At 39.9% G+C, this 18,951-nt stretch overlaps 1 protein-coding gene across 1 annotated transcript in view; it reads left to right on the top strand.

The window, feature by feature from the left end:
• Nucleotides 1–18,951, top strand: part of SI (sucrase-isomaltase) — a 511,413-nt gene that overhangs the window by 410,365 nt on the left and 82,097 nt on the right. The window contains exons 53-59 of the mRNA XM_073578947.1: nt 4,653–4,749; nt 6,545–6,657; nt 6,742–6,867; nt 7,155–7,283; nt 16,814–16,924; nt 17,115–17,177; nt 18,704–18,820. Of these exons, the coding sequence (XP_073435048.1) occupies nt 4,653–4,749; nt 6,545–6,657; nt 6,742–6,867; nt 7,155–7,283; nt 16,814–16,924; nt 17,115–17,177; nt 18,704–18,820 (756 nt within the window). The remainder of the gene's footprint in view (nt 1–4,652; nt 4,750–6,544; nt 6,658–6,741; nt 6,868–7,154; nt 7,284–16,813; nt 16,925–17,114; nt 17,178–18,703; nt 18,821–18,951) is intronic.

Below are 18,951 nucleotides of genomic sequence, written 5' to 3' on the forward strand. Positions count from 1 at the left end.
ATTTTCCAAGTGGGAAGGAACTGACCATCCTATATGTCAATTTTATGATTGTTTTGGGTTCTGTTTTTATGACATATACTTTGTTTTAAAAATGAACTGATAAGTTTACTTTACAGATCATTACAGGTATGATAATAGCAAAGATATATGTTTTTTTAAGTTTTACTACTTGAGGGTACATGCACACGACATTTTTTTCAGGCAGATTCCATAAAAAACTGAACATATGCATTTCTATTTACAAACGACTTGCTGTGCTTGTTTTTAGGCTTTTGCACATCTTTTAACGGCTTTAGGTTTCTAAACACGCAAAGCAGTTAAAAGAAGTGACATGACCATTCTTCTTGCATGGAAGACGCTATGTTCATTGCAATGCAAGTCATAGAGAAAGTGCAGAAGACAACCAGAAAATGCAAGTCATATCTTTCCTGTTCTTACACCCAGTTTCCCCACACAGTAGTGTGCCCAGCTCAGAAGCAGGACCTTCTTCACAGCTGTTAACATAGTGACACAGAGGAGAGTCTGACTTAAGCCTCACTCTCTTAAAAGGACAAAGTTTTATTGCTAAAGAAAATTAAGTTTAATATCCTCATTACCAAACATTCCCTCATTACCTGCCCTGTTTAATCAGTTGCATTTTTAAGTCAGTTTCTGTCTTTCTTTTTTGTTTTTCTCTGATAGACTTTGCGACAAATTCATTAAGGCTGATTTCACATTTGCATCTGTGAGGGCAGCGTTTGATCCACATGCGTCATGCGTACATATATTTAACATGGTGTACGCAGGGACATGCAAACTTTTGCGTACGCATGTGTTGTTTTGCGGTGTGAGGCGGGGCGTGGCGAGTGAAACATGTTGCATTTTTTGAGGCGCCAAAAACCCGTCACATATGAGCAGGCATGCGCATGCGGATGAATGCTTAAAAAATGCATTACTGTCTATGGGAACGCATTGGTACGCAAGGACATGTGTACGCATGCGTTTGATGTAAAAAGAAATCCCATGAGACACCCCCATTTTTGTCTGATGTCATATCGAACGCATGTGCATAAACAACACAAACGCATGCAAAAACGCATACAAATGCATGCACACGCAGCATTTGTTCTGTCATGCGTAAGATGATGCGCATAAAAAACACTGCGCAAGCATGCGTTTTACATGCGTTTGCGCTTGTGGATGATGCACTGCAGACTCAAACGCTAATATGAGCCTAGGCTAAAATAGTGCATTATATCTGATCAAATTTTTACAAATTAAAATATACATATTTGATTACTTCCAATATGCTTTTTACAGTAAAATGTCTCAAAACCCTTTTCCTAAGCTTTAAAGCATTGCTCTCACATTTTCTTTATGTTACCTCTGAGGCAGTGTCACTGATGTAGTTCCCTGCCCCGAGTATTATACTCTGCAGCCACTGTCTCCATCTGTTATATGCATCGCTCTGGTCAATCTTTTGCAAGTTGTGTAAGTAAATGTACTACTCAATGTAAGTCTGAGAGCCAGAATGTGGCTCTCATAGGCTTACATTGAGAGCATTTGACTGTTACCTCTGACTTCTGGTCAGTCAGTAGTTGCAGTCACAAGATGACACATTGGGACTAGAGCGGCACCTGGAACAGGTAAAGACGGTGGCTGGTAAGTATCATGTGTAAGAGGGGGGAAGTGGAAGGGAGATCGTCTTACTGACTGTGAGAAAAATGTTACAGCTATAAATGAAGTGGTGCACGGAATCCACACCGACTTGTGGGCAGGAACAGCATGGGGAAAGAAATTCCAGTATCTGCAAAAGGTTAAAGATATTAAAACATGACTTGTCATAAAACACCAAAAATAAAGTAGAAAGGGGTAGAGAAGGGGGACAACACTGGTCTGCACATTCCAGGTTCACAAGCCCTTAGTCCTTTTTATTTGACTTTTGTTTTTTTATCTTGGTCATTTTTAATTTTGCTATTAAAAGTTATGTTTTACCTTTTGCGAATGCTGGAATTTCGTTCTTAGTAGCTGGTAAGTGCAATCCTAGGATCAGGTAACTTAGATTATTGGCGTCACTCCAGTGCTGACATTAAATACAAAGCGCTGGCGTGTTGCATTAAAATGTTGCATGTTAGTTTTTAACAGGTGTAAAAAAGTAGGTAGATATGTACTCCATTAGGGTACTGGCATACCATTCCTCAAAAATTGACCACACTTTAAAAAAAATTGCATCTTGAATTACTGTAACTTAAAACATCCAGATATTTTAACCATGCCAATATATTTGAGGAAACCTATAAAATTTCAAGGCACAGAAACTAACGTAAAAATGATTCAAAAGCCATAAGGAATTTGGTTCATAAAATAAAAATGCCTAAAATCGAAACCTACTCCAAATGAATATACCCAAAAAGAATGATGAATGCGGGGCCCTTGAGAATTGAAGAAAGAATCCCTTTATAAAAGTTGCAAGGTTACAGCAAATGTATACGATGTAGGACAGACATTTCTCACTGACAGCAATGAAGATGTTACTTGAATGTGCAATGCCTGCTCCTTCCAGGATTGCAGCTTAGGCCATGAAATGATATGTCATGTCAGGTTTGTGCAATATTTTTACACTCATCACCTTCCTTGAAAGGTAGTATGGAATTTTCCCTTAAACTTGTGTCAAACTATGGTTCAATCAACACAGAACTGCCAATCAGCGATCTACTTAAAGCCACTGCAAGGCCAATTCTCACTGTGTGAAGAGATCTGTGCCATTTTTCAATGTCTACTTATAGGTTGCACTTGTATTTTTACCCTTAAAATTAATGTATACATTCATTAATGTAAGTGGAATGTGACTCGGCGATATTCGCTGCACATTTGTACCCGTGTTTGCTTGCTAAGTAGAGGCACAATATAAGGTGTGAATGTGTCCTAGTAAATCTTTTCTGTCATAGGGGAGATGATAACGCTAGGATGAGTCTGTAACATCTATTTTTGTATCCACAAATCAATACAGCTGCAGGCTGATAGCCATGGTCAGAAAGAAGCTTTCCAATCGTGCAGCAAATCATTTTAATAGCATCTGCTCCCTATCGTAATCTGACATCTAATTGAATTAAAACAAAATGCCATTACAGTTCCCAGCAGTTGTTACCACAATCTGGGTAATAATTTACAATGCAACATTCAAGAAATATTTGCCATTTTTTGCTTGCTATCGCTCACACACAGAGTAAGAAAGTACAGAAAAAGCCATTTTATTATCAAATCATAATTAGTCTGAACCTGATTGATGATTGGGTGAGCAAATAAGGATAAAGGGAATCTGTCACCAGGTTATTGCTACCTAATATGAAAGCAGTATAATGTAGGGGCAGAGACCCTGATTTCAGGCATGAATTAATTATTGGGCTGCTTAATGTAGTTTTCATAAAATAAGTTTTATCAGCTGCAGATTATCACTACTTGGTTTGCTACCAGGTTGTTATGAATGAGTCACCAGAGGAGGAAAAAACAAAAACACAAGCTAAGTCCAGAAAACCGGAGAGGTTGGTAGCTAGCGGATTGCAGACCCCTGATCCTATTCACCACAACTAACAGTAGCCGTGGGGGATTCCTACGGTGCCCTAGACCCCTCGTCACAGCCGGAGAGCTAAATAAGCTGAAAGAAAGAAAGGGGAAATCTAAACTGCCCCAGAGCAGACCCCAAAGCAATAGACAGCCCCCAACATGTATTGTCAGTGAAAAACAGATGAAATCACAAACATAGACAGAAAGACAGGCTGAGCAAATGATGGGGCCCAACTAACTAGATAGGAAAGGACAGAAAAGATGCTGGCTGCAATCACGCAAAAAACCCTGCCAAAAATAATGTCCAACACGTCTGATAGAAAAGGCCATGAAGTCACTAGACTTCAAAATCACTATATCAGCACTCAGGTATATTCTGAAGACAGAGCAAAGAGATCAACTGATCAGAGACAAAAATGGAGTTCAGCCCGTCCCAACCAGGGAAGGCTGAACACAAACACTAAGTAAACAGACAAAATCTCATGGAAAAATAGCAGAGCAAAAACTTAGCTTTTAGTAGACAGGAACTAAACTGGATGCCAGAGCTCAGAGCAGCAAGGATCACCAGCAACTTTGCAGGGCGTCGGCTGCCTTATATCCACTCAGAAATTCCGGATGTCCAATCACACTCCACCTGTTCAGATGACAGGTTCTTCCCATCCAGATAAATTTCACTAACTCCTTTCACCAGCAGAGGGAGTTCATCAGACATCAGAGGTGAAGGAGAAAATGAACTCATAACACCAGGTATTCCAACCACGCCCCATCACTGATTGAAAGTTTTCTGCCTATGCATAGTATACACAGGAAGCTGTCAATCAGTAGTTGGATAGGGCTTTGTAGAGCTCAGCATTCAGAGAACTGGTAGATCTGAAACAGGTTAAAAGGATTTAACCAAAGCAGCAGCAACGAGTAAAGTAACTAACACATCTTTGGAATCAGGGTCTATGGCTCTACATCATGCTGTTCCCAGATGGGGTAACAATACCATGGAGACAGATTGCCTTTAATGAATGTAGCATTTGTACTGGTACCACAATGTTAATGTGCAATCTGAGACCATGTTGTGATGCCACAGGATGTTCACATTTGCTATCTCATCTCTGTAGTATAAACAAAATGCATATGGCGTGCATCCATTCTATATGGGACTAGAAAAGGATGGCAATGCTCATGGAGTGTTCCTTCTTAACAGCAATGCAATGGGTAAGTTCAATGCCTTAGGTCTCAATCAGTCATCCGTATTTCACATATTTGTTCTATCCATGTCTCTACTATAATGTATGGAATGTTCAATTTTTTTTTACGGACTGAGTAAAAAAATGAGCACAAAATGAATTTTCCATATTTAATCCTAGTTAACGATTCAAATCTGTGTCCATGAAAAACTCAGACAATACACTGATATCATCCTAGTTGCCCTATGGCTTGGTTTATTTTTCACTGACTGTTAGAAGCTAGGATACCTTGATCAGTTTTTGTTTTTTAGTAGAAGAACTGATAAAACACTGATGGTAAAGATCTTATCCAAAATACTAATGGAAAGCAATAGTTTTTAATGTGCATAAGTAAAAAAAATGTATGTGTGAATGAGGCCTTAGAAAACGTATTTGTCTCTACTTGATTCTGCTCATTGTCGTTGTTCAGCTGATTTTACATTACATTTGAGAGACTCCCAAACCTATACAACGTTCGTCAAGAAAGATGGGAACTGATCCCAGTAAACAGGAGTAGGAAGAAACCCCCCCAAGCAAAGAATGTTAACCTCTACTTTGTGCCAGGTTCCATCACCAGTGATGAAAAAAAATCACATTAAAGTAAAAAAGAGGCAGGATGTAGGCAGTAGGAAGTCCTGACTGGTTTGTCTATGTTTCCAAGAGACACTGGAATAAGAATGTCCTTGTGCACATTGAACTACAAAAGGACACCACATTGACCAGAATAGGTAAAAGTTGGGATCCCGTGAGCGATTTTCCAACCAAAATGGACAAAAGTGCGGTATCAATTATCCGCCTCCTTTTTTCAGGGATGAAGGTGTTATTTGAGTTAAATGTCATAAGAAAATAATTTTATCATGTGATGGCAATCCAAAAATAAAGAAGACGCTTTAGTCATGTAATGACCTTTATCAGTCAGACAAACTGAAATGTACACAAGGACCAGGCAGTAACAAACACTCGGTGTAAGCAGCATGTGCTTTGGCAGTGAGCCCATGCTGCTAATCCCGAGCATTCGTTAGTGCCTGTATACTTGTGCATACTTCAACTTGGCTGATTGTTGAAGGTCATTATATGACCACAACATTTTCTTTATTTTTGGATTGCTTGCACATAGTAAAATTGTCTTCTTACTACATTTCCCTGAGTGCCAAGTTTTGTACAAGATTTACATTGGATAGGATCCTACTTGGGCACCATCCACAGGAGTGTCGGAATTACTATTTTGATTACATTGAAGGGTTAGGCTCAGCTAGTTGAGACACCATTAAAATTAACGATTCCTCTTGTGGAGATCAAATGGTCCTTTGGGCTATTAATAGTCAGCAATTATTCCAGAACTTTGGTCCCATGCACACTGGTGTATTATAGAACTTTGCTTTATGGATCTGTCATATGGCACCACCAGATTGATATGGGTGTGTATTTGTTATGTATTTCTGTATGGTTCTCATTAATTAGCAGCATTTGATGTATGGAAGAATTGAAGACCAACCGAAAAACAACTTACACGGGTAAACAAAGTGTCCCCAGGCACGTTGTGTGCATGAGTCAGCAAAGCTCTGTCAGAGCGAGGAAATAAGTAGAGGATTTCTAGAGTATCCCTGCACTAAGTTTAGTATCAGATCCACCAGAGATTGATTTCTTCACAATTTAATTTTACATACCTGAATATCTCGCAGCTGAATAAAATATTATACTTCCATGTGACACCTCTGTGTGGTGTATTAATATATGTTTTTTTCTAATGTAATATGTTAATGAGTTTTATCATTTCATTTCAGATGTGACAGTGCAGCCCACCCCAGCTGTAACGTATCACACAATTGGTGGCATTTTAGACTTTTATATTGTACTGGGCCCAACACCAGAGATGGTCGTTCAACAATATACTAAAGTAAGTACAATAATATGTAAAACAGTCATATCTTTTAATGTTAGTGGCAATGTTCTAATATTGCTTTCCTATATTAACTTTCAGCTTATTGGGCGACCCGTTATGCCGGCTTATTGGTCCCTTGGATTCCAGTTATGTCGATATGGATATAATAATGACAGCGAAATTGAACAACTGTATAATGACATGGTGGCAGCTCAAATTCCATATGTAAGTCACTGTTTTAATGCCATAAGTGTCAATGAGCTTTTTGAGGGCATATTACCAGATTTCATAAATATCACCCATCTCATAAATTAACACAATTGTGATGTTCAAAAAGTAAACTTATTCCTTTCTTTATTAATTATTCGGTATGCAGAATAGTAATTTTTTTTACCTGTATGTACTCATTTTCATTTCATGTGTATCAAATACGATGACCTACTGTAATAAATCATTTTCAATTAATTTTATGATTTATCTTGAAGCTCAATAATTGTAATATCATCTTCCAGGATGTACAGTACGCAGACATTGATTACATGGAGAGGCAAATGGACTTCACATTAGGCAAAAACTTTCAAAGACTCCCTGAAATCTTTGACAGAATCCGAACACAGGGAATGAGAGTCATTATCATGTTGGTACGTCGTGAGCGAAGTACATTGTACGGTAATTGCACGTTATGAACACAGACAGGGCAAATTTCTGAAATCTATCTAAAATATATACGGTATATGATTTCCTTGCTCATAGTGATGAATCACAGCCCAGGCTTCATTTTTCAATGGCAAGATTATGAAACATTTAAGCTTAGCGGGATTAGTTACGACATTGAATGCAATTTCAATTTTTCTTTCAGACAGTTTCATAAATCTCCCCATTTGCATTACAGCAGCATCATGTCCAGCTTAGCTCTTAAGATCGGTTCCAAAATTAGAGGAACTGAAGCGGTAAGCTTACTAAGGCCTCATTCAGACATCCGTTTTTCATTTACGTTCTTTAGCCAGGATTTTCACAGATAGAACAAGTAACCATTGTAGTTTAGAGGGCAGTTCATATTGCCATTTTTTTTTGCGGAAATGTCCTTTTATTATCTGCCACATGGATGAAAAGCAGCAATAGAAGTCTATGCCTCTGTCAAAATCACAGAGAGCAGATGGATGGCAATAGTGAACAGTCTGTATGCTATTCGGGATTAACATTGCAATGCATAGAAGAAATTATACAACTTATTTATTCATTCATATGTGAAAATCACTGATGTTAAAAACTGACACCGTGACCAAACACTGGTGAAGTAAGATCCAAAATACTAATGACAGTTGGATCATATTTTACATGTGTGAAGAATTTCGGACATCTAAATGAAGCCTTAGGTCACTTGCACATACCCCTTTTTTCCTCACTCTTGATAAGCAGTCCACTTTTTTCAGTGTGTTAGTCCCATTTTTGTGTAAGTTTTTACATTTTTTGCTTCATCCTTTTAAAAAAAAAAAAAAATCTTATCTTCTACTCATTATATTATGGAGAGTACTCCCATGACAGACATGTTATTCATTGTTTTCTCACCCTTTGACTTGCATTTGCAAGCTTAATCCTCAATACTGATTAAAGTAGGACATGCCTCTGATTTTTTTTTGCTGACAATTGGTCTGCGAAAAGGATTCATTGTTATTGGTCCTTGATCTACCTATAAAATTCCAAAATCTATGTGTGAAACTGGCCTGAAAATGAAGCAGTTGTAAAATAATTACTTATTGTCTCAGTTGACTCTTATGTTAAATGAATTGAAAGAATAGGAAACAGAAAAACCCAGCACCAAAACATGAACTCGTAATAAAATCCACTCCTTTATTAATGTCAGATATTAAGGCCATGCTAATATGGTCAGTATTTTACATCATTATTTGTAAGCCAAAACCAGGAGTGGGTGATAAATACAGAAGTGGTGACGTGTTTCTATAATTCCTCTCCTCTGATTCTTCCACTCCTAATTTTGGCTTATAAATACTGATGTAAAACACTGACCGTGTGCACGTGGCCTCAAAGATTAAAATGTAGAACCCATGTTGCTAGCTTATGCATTTGTGACAGATATCCTTAGTCATAGTCTTAGGCTAGTTTCACTCTAGCGTTTTTCTGCGCTGCGTTTGGTGCGCACATCAAATGCGTGACAAAATCGCTTGCAAACGCTGCTTTATATTTTCGTATCATCGTGCGCGTAAATTGAAAAAAAACGCAGTGTGTGTATGCGTTGTAAAGTGTTTTCCATGCGTTTGCGGGTTTTTTTTGCGCATGAAGGCATAATCACAGGAGGAAAATCCATGACCAATTAGTGCATCAGACTACACCAATTGGACACCAGTGGGTGTGTGCTGTGGGAATTCTTTATATAGACCCTGTTTACAGCTAAAGTATTCACATAGCTTGCTTTTATCTTTACGACATGGATCTGCGCTGGAAGAGTTTTCACTTCAACTTGGATCTGGACATCAGGATGGCTCAGGCTTAAGCAGTAGCTTGCCATGAACAAAGGGAGAGAGAGAGCGACAGAGAAGACGGCAGCCGTGGCGTTTGTGGATACATCCAATTGTTGAACTCCCTGAGAGCCGTGGAGCGTACGACACCCTCTACAGCGAGCTCAAGGCAAACCCGTAGAAATTTATGGACTATACACGGATATCACAACAAACCTTCATGTATTTGCTTGGTCGTGTCCAAGATGCCATCCGGAGACAGGACACACAGCTCCGTCATGTGATTTCTCCTGAGGAACGGCTCCTGGTGACTTTACGGTATGTAATGATATTTACAAAGCAATGCCTGCATAATTTTTTTTGCTCTGCCATGTAATATTCCATAGCATGCATATTTCTGGGTCGGCAATGTAATTATTGTTTTCTTTTATGGTTTCAAATAACCATTTACAGCAATATTATAATTATCTTTATTTGTCTGTTTATCAGATTCCTTGCAACTGGAGAGACCCTATCTTCACTACACTTTCAGTTCCAGATTGGAATCTCCACCTTGTCGGGAATTGTTTTGGACACCTACCGGGCTATGTGGAATGTTCTTTGTCCCGAATATATGCCCCTGCCCACCGTGGAAAAGTGGATAGAAATTGCTGACAAATTCTGAACAGTAAGCAATTTCCCCAACTGTTTGGGAGCTGTTGATGAGAAACACATCCGGATAATCAAACCCAAAAGAACAGGCTCGGAGTACTATAATTACAAAAAGTACTTCTCTACAGTACTCATGGCCATTTCGGATGCAGACTGTAAGTTTGTAGCAGAGGACATTGGTGCATTTGGCCGTGGGAATGACTCCCAGGCTTTTAAGAACTCGGACATGGGTCGCAGGTTTTATGGCAACAGATTTAATTTTCCCATGCCACGTCCTCTTCCGCACACCGAAACTCCACCACAGCCCTTTGTAATGGTTGGGGATGAGGCATTCCAGATGTGCCAAAACCTGCTGAAACCCTACTCCAGCCGGGACTTGGACCACACCAAAAAAATCTTTAATTACAGGCTGACCAGGGCCAGAAGAACTGTAGAGTGTACCTTTGGTATACTAGTCTCCAGATGGCGCATTATCGCCACAGCCATTAATCTTAAACTGGAAACTGTTGATGAGGTGGTGAAGGCCTGTGTGGTTCTCCATAATTTTGTGATGTCTAAAGAGAACCCTAACTTTGAACTAGATGAACCAGCTTCAAACCCATTGTCTGAATTCACTCAGCACCCTCTCAAGTCATTCGTTGAAGTTGGCCAAATGAGGGACCAATTTACGGCCTACTTCAACTCAGATGTAGGCCGAGTGGAATGGCAATAGCAAATGGTGTAAAAAACTGTGTTTGTTGTAAATATACCTGTCTTGATACCTGTACCGAGTGCACTAGTTCTTTTTACACTGCAATACAATATACAACTGTCCACAAGCATTCTTGCGAATTCATGATGCTGTGCTTTGTGAATCATGAATTTACTATCACTCCTGAGTAGGTGACTAGACACACCCTATTTGTATGTCCTTTAACAAGTCAAAAGTGTGTGTTCATTTGTAGCCACAGTGTATAATACAAATAATATTTGGGTCACATGAACTGAAGTTAAAAACTGTGAGTTGACTATTCAATAGCACATGACATTTTTTATGGGACGCCTGACCATGTGACTATAAATATTATTTGTCGGATCAGCACTGTGGCTTGAGTTCCAACAGAGACTGGACAGATAATAACGTTAATATAACTTCTACAATCCCCAGGCCTAGTGTCATGGTGAAGTGAGGATGTCCAAAAACAAGCATTCTGATTTGTGAATGTTATCACATCTGGCAAGGTAAATACACATATGAGTTAAACTGCATCATCACTCCAGTCTGCATGAAATATATTCACACTTAAGCGATGCTGCAGGTTACAAATCATATGTGTATTCAGCAGCCCAGTTTTGATATATATTGATTATACTAGGCCTGGGTATTGTACATATGACGTGTATTTCCATCATTTCCTCAGTTTATTCAACACACACTGAATAGAGGGTGTGGTTAATTACAAGGTATATCTACAAATTCCTGGGCTGGTATCACAAAAAGGAGGATGGTAAGAACACACCATCCTCATGTCAGTTTTTATCATACCTGCCAAGGTGACAATAGATATGCCATCCTCTATTTAGTCTGTGCAAGTTAGTCAAACTGCAGAGAATGCTGGTGAACCTTCACGTCATATTTGTTTTGTTGACAACACATATGTCCTTGAACCACACAAGAAACATGTGTAGTGGAGATATGAGTGGCCAAAGAAACAAAGTGTATGGCGCTGTGTGTGTACGGCGCAGTGTGTCTAGTCGGCGATAAAGACATTAATGAAACATTATTATGGGAAACCATATTTTCACTTTAATTTTAAAGAAAAAAAAGCAAATTAAAAAAAATATTTTTTCCCTCGTTTGGGAGAACTAGGTATCATGTTTGGGGTGTGCAGTACCGACGACAGACTAACAGTGGATGCAGGTGTTGTAGGTGAACGGGCTACAAAAGTGGTGGGGGAAGGGAAGTCACTGATGGAAAGGGAGGTAGACAGACTATGAGGAGAAGGGGGCGGAAAGTTGGAGAAAATATTGAATGGGGGTCCCCATTTGCTGTAGTTGTGTCTGCTGTTGCTGCTGCTGTTTTTGATGCTGTTGCCGTGGCTGTTACTGCTGTGGATGCTGTTGTGGGTGCTGCTGCTGAGATGGCTGCTGCTCAGTGGTAGCGGTGGCAGTGCTCATCCTTACAGGAGGAATGGTGGTGGCAGTGCTGGTCCATGTTTGTGGGGTGGTGGAGGCAGGGCTACAACATGTCGGAGTGTTGGCGGCAGGACTGCTCTGCGTCGGAGTAGTGGTCACAGTGCCAGTGTTCCAAGCAGGCGGGTGGCGGGTGGCGGTGCTCCAAACAGGAGCAGCGCTTGCCATGGTGGTGGCGGTGAGGTGACCAGCAGCACTCAGACTTGTGGTGCTGTAATGGTGGCTATCAAGGCTTTGCATAGAGGTGGCCATGCAGTGGTATGCAGCAGAAGACGGTACTGTGGTGAAGCGAGTCAGTGGTGGCACAGGTGGGAATGACACCACTGACTGCTGCACGTACCGATTCTGCTGCATAGCCTGCAAGTAAGCAGTGTTGCAGGCCTGCAACACACTCAGCTGTTTCTCAGGATTAAGGTGTTACGCCATGCCCCATTTGATTTTACTAAAAAAATGGTGCGCTGGTCTGTGGAGGTCGGCCTCCAGACGGTCAAAGCACTGTTCAACAGAGTTGAAGCGGTGTTCCATTTGGTTAAAACCTTTTTCCACAAGGTAAAAACCGCTTTAAACTCTGTCTGACAGCGACTTAAGGCTGGCATGAAAGGCCTCGCTCAAGTGCATGAACTCGGGCAAGACAGGCCTGTCCAAGGACCTCTGCCACTGGCGGGTAGTGCCCGCATAACCAGTGGCAGAGACCTAGGACAGGGGAACATCTGATTGGCCAGCTTCCTGGTCACCAGCTGTCTGTGTGACTGACCTGCAAGGTGCTTCCTGGCTGTCGGATGGCTGGGACGGATCCGAGGTCGATCGATGAAGGACCGCTCCAGGGACAGGTTGCAGGCTGCTGCTCCAGGTGCTGTTGAAAGAAAAAAAAAACATTACTGTAATGCATTGACAAGAAGCATCAGCTGTGGAAGAGAAAAGCATTGATTTTTAAAACCAACAAAAAAAAAATTTAAAAAAATACTTACGCTCTGGTGGCAAGGACCGGTCTCAGGAACTCAAAATTGCGATGGTACCGGTATTTGGTTCTGGTCCTTGCCGATGAACCACTGCGAACCTGTCCCTCAGCACGAACATCAGTGTTGAAGCGGTCCTTCATCGAGCGCCATCGGGTTCTAACTTTGTTCACTGTTGTGACAAAAAAAATATTAGTATGATGCAATATATATTCATCAATACAATACCCAAAGCGTTCACTGTTGATCCTGATATTACTGTTGTGCTTACACATAGAATATATCTATGAGTAAACACAACGGTACGATCAGTAAAAACAGTTAATGCAGCACAATTCAGCTATACAAAACCCAAAGCGTTCACTGTTGATCCTGATATTACTGTTGCGTTTACGCATAGAATATATCTATCAGTAAACACAACAGTAGCATCAGTAAAAACAGTCAATGCAGCACAATTCAGCTATACAATGCCCAAAACGTTCACTGTTGATCCTGATATTACTGTTGTGTTTACACATAGAATATATCTATGAGTAAACACAGCGGTACCATCAGTAAAAACAGTCAATGCAGCACAATTCAGCTATACAATACCCAAAGCATTCACGGTTGATCCTGATATTACGGTTGTGTTTACACATAAAATATATCTATGAGTAAACACAACGGTACCAATAGTAAAAACAGTTAATGCAGCACAATTCAGCTATACAATACCCAAAGCATTCACTGTTGATCCTGATACTACTGTTGTGTTTACACATAGAATATATCTATGAGTAAACACAACGGTACCATCAGTGAAAACAGTCAATGCAGCACAATTCAGCTATACAATACCCAAAGCGTTCACTGTTGATCCTGATATTACGGTTGTGTTTACACATAGAATATATCTATGAATAAACACAACGGTACCATCAGTAAAAACAGTCAATGCAGCACAATTCAGCTATACAATACCCAAAGCGTTCACTGTTGATCCTGATATTACGGTTGTGTTTACACATAGAATATATCTATGAGTAAATACAACGGTGCCATCAGTAAAAACAGTCAATGCAGCACAATTTAGCTATACAATAACCAAAGCGTTCACTGTTGATCCTGATATCGGTTGTATCTATCAAGAAGCACAACAGAATCAAGGTCAATAGTCACTGCACCATCACAGAGCAGGTAAATACTTACGAAACACCTTTTTGGAGGTTGCAGGGGCGCTGTCCCAGTCATCCATCAACGCTGCGGCCACCTCATTCCATAGCCTCCGGGTCACCACATTGTCCTTGTGCAGATGGTCATGGCTGTCCCACAAAGGGACACACTCCTGGACAAGTTGTATCAGGTGTTCATTGTCCAGGTAGACGTCTTCATCCCTCTGTGGAACCTATACAAATAAAAAAAAAATTAGAGTCTTTGAACTGTGTGTGAAAAAAAGTAAAAAAAAAGGACAATAGAAGATCAAAAAAAAATATATATATAAATTTACAGTAATGATTCACTTACATTACGGGTCACCGCAGGGACTTGGCTTTGCTGCTCCCACTCTTCAACCTCACTAGACTGGTCCGATGATGAGGACTGAAAAAAAGAATAAAAATTATTTGAGACATTTGTATTGGCAGAAGCTATACTTACCCAGAGGCACAAATATAATCACCTCACGCTCTGCTTTGGCAACTTCCTCCCGGGATGGGGAATAATGTGATCCAGAGGAAGACATTCTTGATGAAAAAAACAAAAAACATTAGAACAAAATAAACTTGACAAGACAGGCATACATAGATGAAGAATACTCACATGGCTGATGAAGCTCCAAAATTCAGTGTTCTTTTCCTGTCTGTCTGCTCTCCAGGCTGTCTGTAGAGTTGTGGTACAGTGAAGGCAGACCCCTTCCTTATCTAAACTCATCCCAAACAATGTTGCTCTTCTAGGAGGTGGTTTTTACCAGTGTCTAGACATTGTTTACTCCAAAAAGGCATGTTGTGATAAGTGCTGATAAGCGCTGATGTGCGCTAAGCAATGCGATTATTAGCGCTCCCATAGCTTTTAATATTAGGTTTTGCGCACACGCGCGCATGCACAATTTTGGGGGCGTTGGTCGGAACAAAAAATGCAACATGTAGCGTCTGGCGCGACTGGACGCATACCTGGAAAAAACGCAGCACACGAGAATCGCTGATAAACGCTTACATGCGCTAAACAATGCGCGCGCATGTTAAATATAGGGAAGACGTGCGCAAGCACATTATAGTGCACAAAGCGCAGCACTTAAAAACGCTAGTGTGAAACCAGCCTTAGGCTGAAATACATTTTAAAATTTGTTCCCCATTCCATAAAAATATTATTTTTTATATCAGGCTTGTTTCACAGGGGGCAGAGATAGTAGTTGTAATTAGACAAGATTGGCATAATGTTTTTTACATTTATTTTTTCCTGCTTTTTTATTTTTTTGTTTAGTAATTTTTTCACCTTTGAGGGGCATTTCAACATTTATTTTTATTCCTGACCTTAGTATATACCTTCCGACATGTTTCTTCTGAGTCACAGTCATGTAGGCAGCCCAGTTGGTCATTTTGCTGCAGATGGTGCTCCTTTCAGTCCCATTTATCTGTGTTTGTATTGTGTAGGTCCGCCTTTGGCACACATGCAATATAAACTCAGGGGAAAAATTGAGAAAAATATTAAGAATTGTATCCACAAATTATCATGGACAGTGCTTTTTTTTCTGCTGGACACTACAGATAGCAGAAAAAAAACCTTTTTTTTGCAGACTTTACATCAATTTTTAGGACAGTGGGCAACCCTGGACAGCATCTCTTTCCCATAGCTGTAATACAAGCTTCTAAACTACATCTTAGAGTAGCAATTCAGGCAAGATGGTTGCTTCGATAATTAGGTACAGAAAATAGTATTAAAAAAACATACAGTCTGAGTTATATTTTCTTTGTAAGCTTGTGCTTTTTTAGTCACATGCACGATATATGTCAAAAGTTAAGACATGAGACATAAACCGTGAACCTCACTGATTCCAAGAACAGGTGTGCAAAAAAGCTAAAATTATATCCAATCACTTGGGTGCTTCCACCTTTGAAGATGCTTATTCTTTTAATTGTTAAAGACAATATTCTGGAAAGGTGTGCCTTGTATTAAGTGTAAAAAAAACCTGATGATGCAGATGCTAAAACGAAGTATTCCATACCATTATATTTTATTTCATGACATATCAGTTAATATGTTCCAAATATTTGCTCTGCGTTACACTCTAAAAGTTTAAAGAATTTAATACAAAACATAATATTAGCATTTTACAATAATATAAATTATTAAACATACCGTCATACGTCACTTTGCATTTTACTGTTTCTTATTTATGCAGTGCGCTTTACCATGATGGATGGTTTACCACAATCACACTCTTCCCCATGCCATATCTAAGAATATGACACCCGTCCAATGGAAGGAATGACTTGTAGACCGGGGTCACACTTGCGAGTGCAATGCGAGAAACTCGGGCGGGTCTCTCACCACAATACCCTTCACTGCCGCCGGCACTCGGGACCGGAGTGTGCTGCTGTATGTCTTTCTATGTAGCTGAATGCTCCGGTCCAAACTGCCAGTGGCAGTGCCGGGTATTAAGGCGAGAGATTTGCGTGAGTTTCTCGCATCGCACTCACAAGTGTGAGCACGGCCTTATAATGATTGCAGGTCATGGTAGATTATCATCTCCACTTACTTTAGTTACATGTGAAAAAGACTTTTATAACGGCTACCGAAAAACAGATGGGATTTCAATCATTAATTTACTTGATAAAATCTTACCTTTTGCACCAATAGATAAGAAAAAATATATTTTTCATATTTACTTGCCTGACATGCAGCATGGCCACGTCATGTGTTTCTTTATTACAGGATCCAGCTATTGCAGGAAATGAGACTGAACCGTACCCTGCTTTCACAAATGGAAGGGACCAGGATGTGTTTATAAAATGGGATGACAAAAGTGACATTGTATGGGGCAAGGTATGGTAAAACCAAAAAATGTCATCGGTGTATCCAGATATGGAATGTATATTATATTACCATGTATATCCTATATAATATAGTAGACATCATTTTTCAAATTGCACATAAAATGTGTCAATGTTTCATTTTGGTGCAATATCAAGAATTAATATATATATTTTTTTAATTGTGATTTTTCTTTTGTCAGGTCTGGCCAGATTTGCCTAATATAGAAATTGATAACTCACTTGGTTGGGATGAGCAAGTTCAGGTAAGTATTACAATAGAAAAAAAATGTAGCCTCACATTAGAGGTAAATTTCTAAATTATACTAGTCACTGGCCATTGGTCATTGGGAGTGTTTGCTCTCCAAATTTCCACCTCCTTAACCATCCAAACAAGGTTTTGGGCTTCTATCAGTAACAAAGAAATAATAGTAATCATTATTTAGATAATAGTAGTAGATTCTGTAGCAGCGGGCGCTCTCTATAGTTGTCCATCAAATGAATTGTCTAGTGATTGACCATACAACTGTTTCCTCACTCATATATCGCACATATAACCACCTCTGGAGCAGAAACAAAGGACCAAGGATACAACTAGCATCATGAGAAGGGGCTAGGAAGCAATGGGCTGTCATAGCATAGAAGAGGGTGAACTTACCCAACAAGGTCCAGTGAAATGTGTAGTACACTGTATGTGCCACAATATGCTGTGAAGAGGAATGGATTTTTTAATGTTCCTGGAGCCATATTAAAATGGAGTAGTCCAAGCTTAGATGTGATGAAATGGCAAAATAACTCACCTAGAAAATACCCCACCAATACTCCACTAGCTTTGGTTAACTGCATGGCAATGATAATTTTATAATTAGATGCATGCAACCTCTGCAGCCAATCCCTAGCCTGAGCAGTCATGGGTTGACAATTGCATACGGCAGTGATTAACTATAGCAGTCACATTCAAGAAGCTGGTACGTCATTACTTCCGGACAGCTAATAAGAGAGTTACCAGGGGAGTATGAATAATTTTATAAAAAGTGAGAGTTAAGGTACTGTCACACTTAGCGATGTACCAGCGATCCCAACCAGCGATATGACGCGGTCAGGATCACTGGTACATCGCTAAGTGGTCGCTAGTGAGCTGCCACACAGGCAGATCTCACCAGCGATATCACAGGGGACGGGGGTCGCTACTTACCTGTCACACTAGGCGATCCTGCGTCCTCCCAGCCGGCTCCACGCTCGTTGCTCGTCTCTCCACAGGAAGCGCAGCAGGAAGCTGACAACGAGAAACAGTCCTGAACGTTCTCGCGCGATCAGCGATAACCAGCGGGGGAGCGGGTCATAGGTAAGTATCAGACACAGCAATATCGCTGGCAATATCGCTATAATGTCACAAGTTATAGCGATATTGCTAGCGATATCACTTAGTGTGACAGGCCCTTAAGAGGAAAAAAAATCAAGATTGTAAAAAACTCTGAAAAAATGACTACATGTCTTTGACTACTTCTCCATACATTCTCAATGGGGCTGCTGGAGAAAGCTGAGATCGATGCTTGACAGGCCCTTAGGGAGTGAGTCGAGCAGTTGTCGAGCATGCACACTGAAAATGTATTCTAACAAGGGACCCAAGTGCTCTGAACCCATCAGTAAGTTATCACCTAAACTAACTTGTTTTCACCCAAGAACCCCCATTAAGACTAGTAAGTCATGAACATGTGTATAAGTGCGTAATTATAGCATTTGCTAAAGTATTACAAGCTGTTCTAACTGTATATGTTTATTTTGTATTTAGCTTTACAGAGCTCATGTAGGGTTCCCAGATTTTTTTAAGAATGTGACAGTAGAATGGTGGAAAAAAGAAGTGAAAGATTTCAGAGAAAAACATATTAGATTTGATGGTCTGTGGATTGTAAGTATGATTATTTTTTAGTTCACACTACAAATGTAATTGTATGTATTAATTATCAAAAAAAGCTAAAATAAATTAAATTGCTGTTAACTTTTTCAATGTTTCAATTGAGATACAAATTCAAAGTGATT

The sequence above is a fragment of the Dendrobates tinctorius genome, unplaced genomic scaffold, assembly GCF_039654945.1.
Source record: "Dendrobates tinctorius isolate UK_male_01 unplaced genomic scaffold, ASM3965494v1 ptg000060l, whole genome shotgun sequence".
Lineage (NCBI taxonomy): Eukaryota > Metazoa > Chordata > Amphibia > Anura > Dendrobatidae > Dendrobates > Dendrobates tinctorius.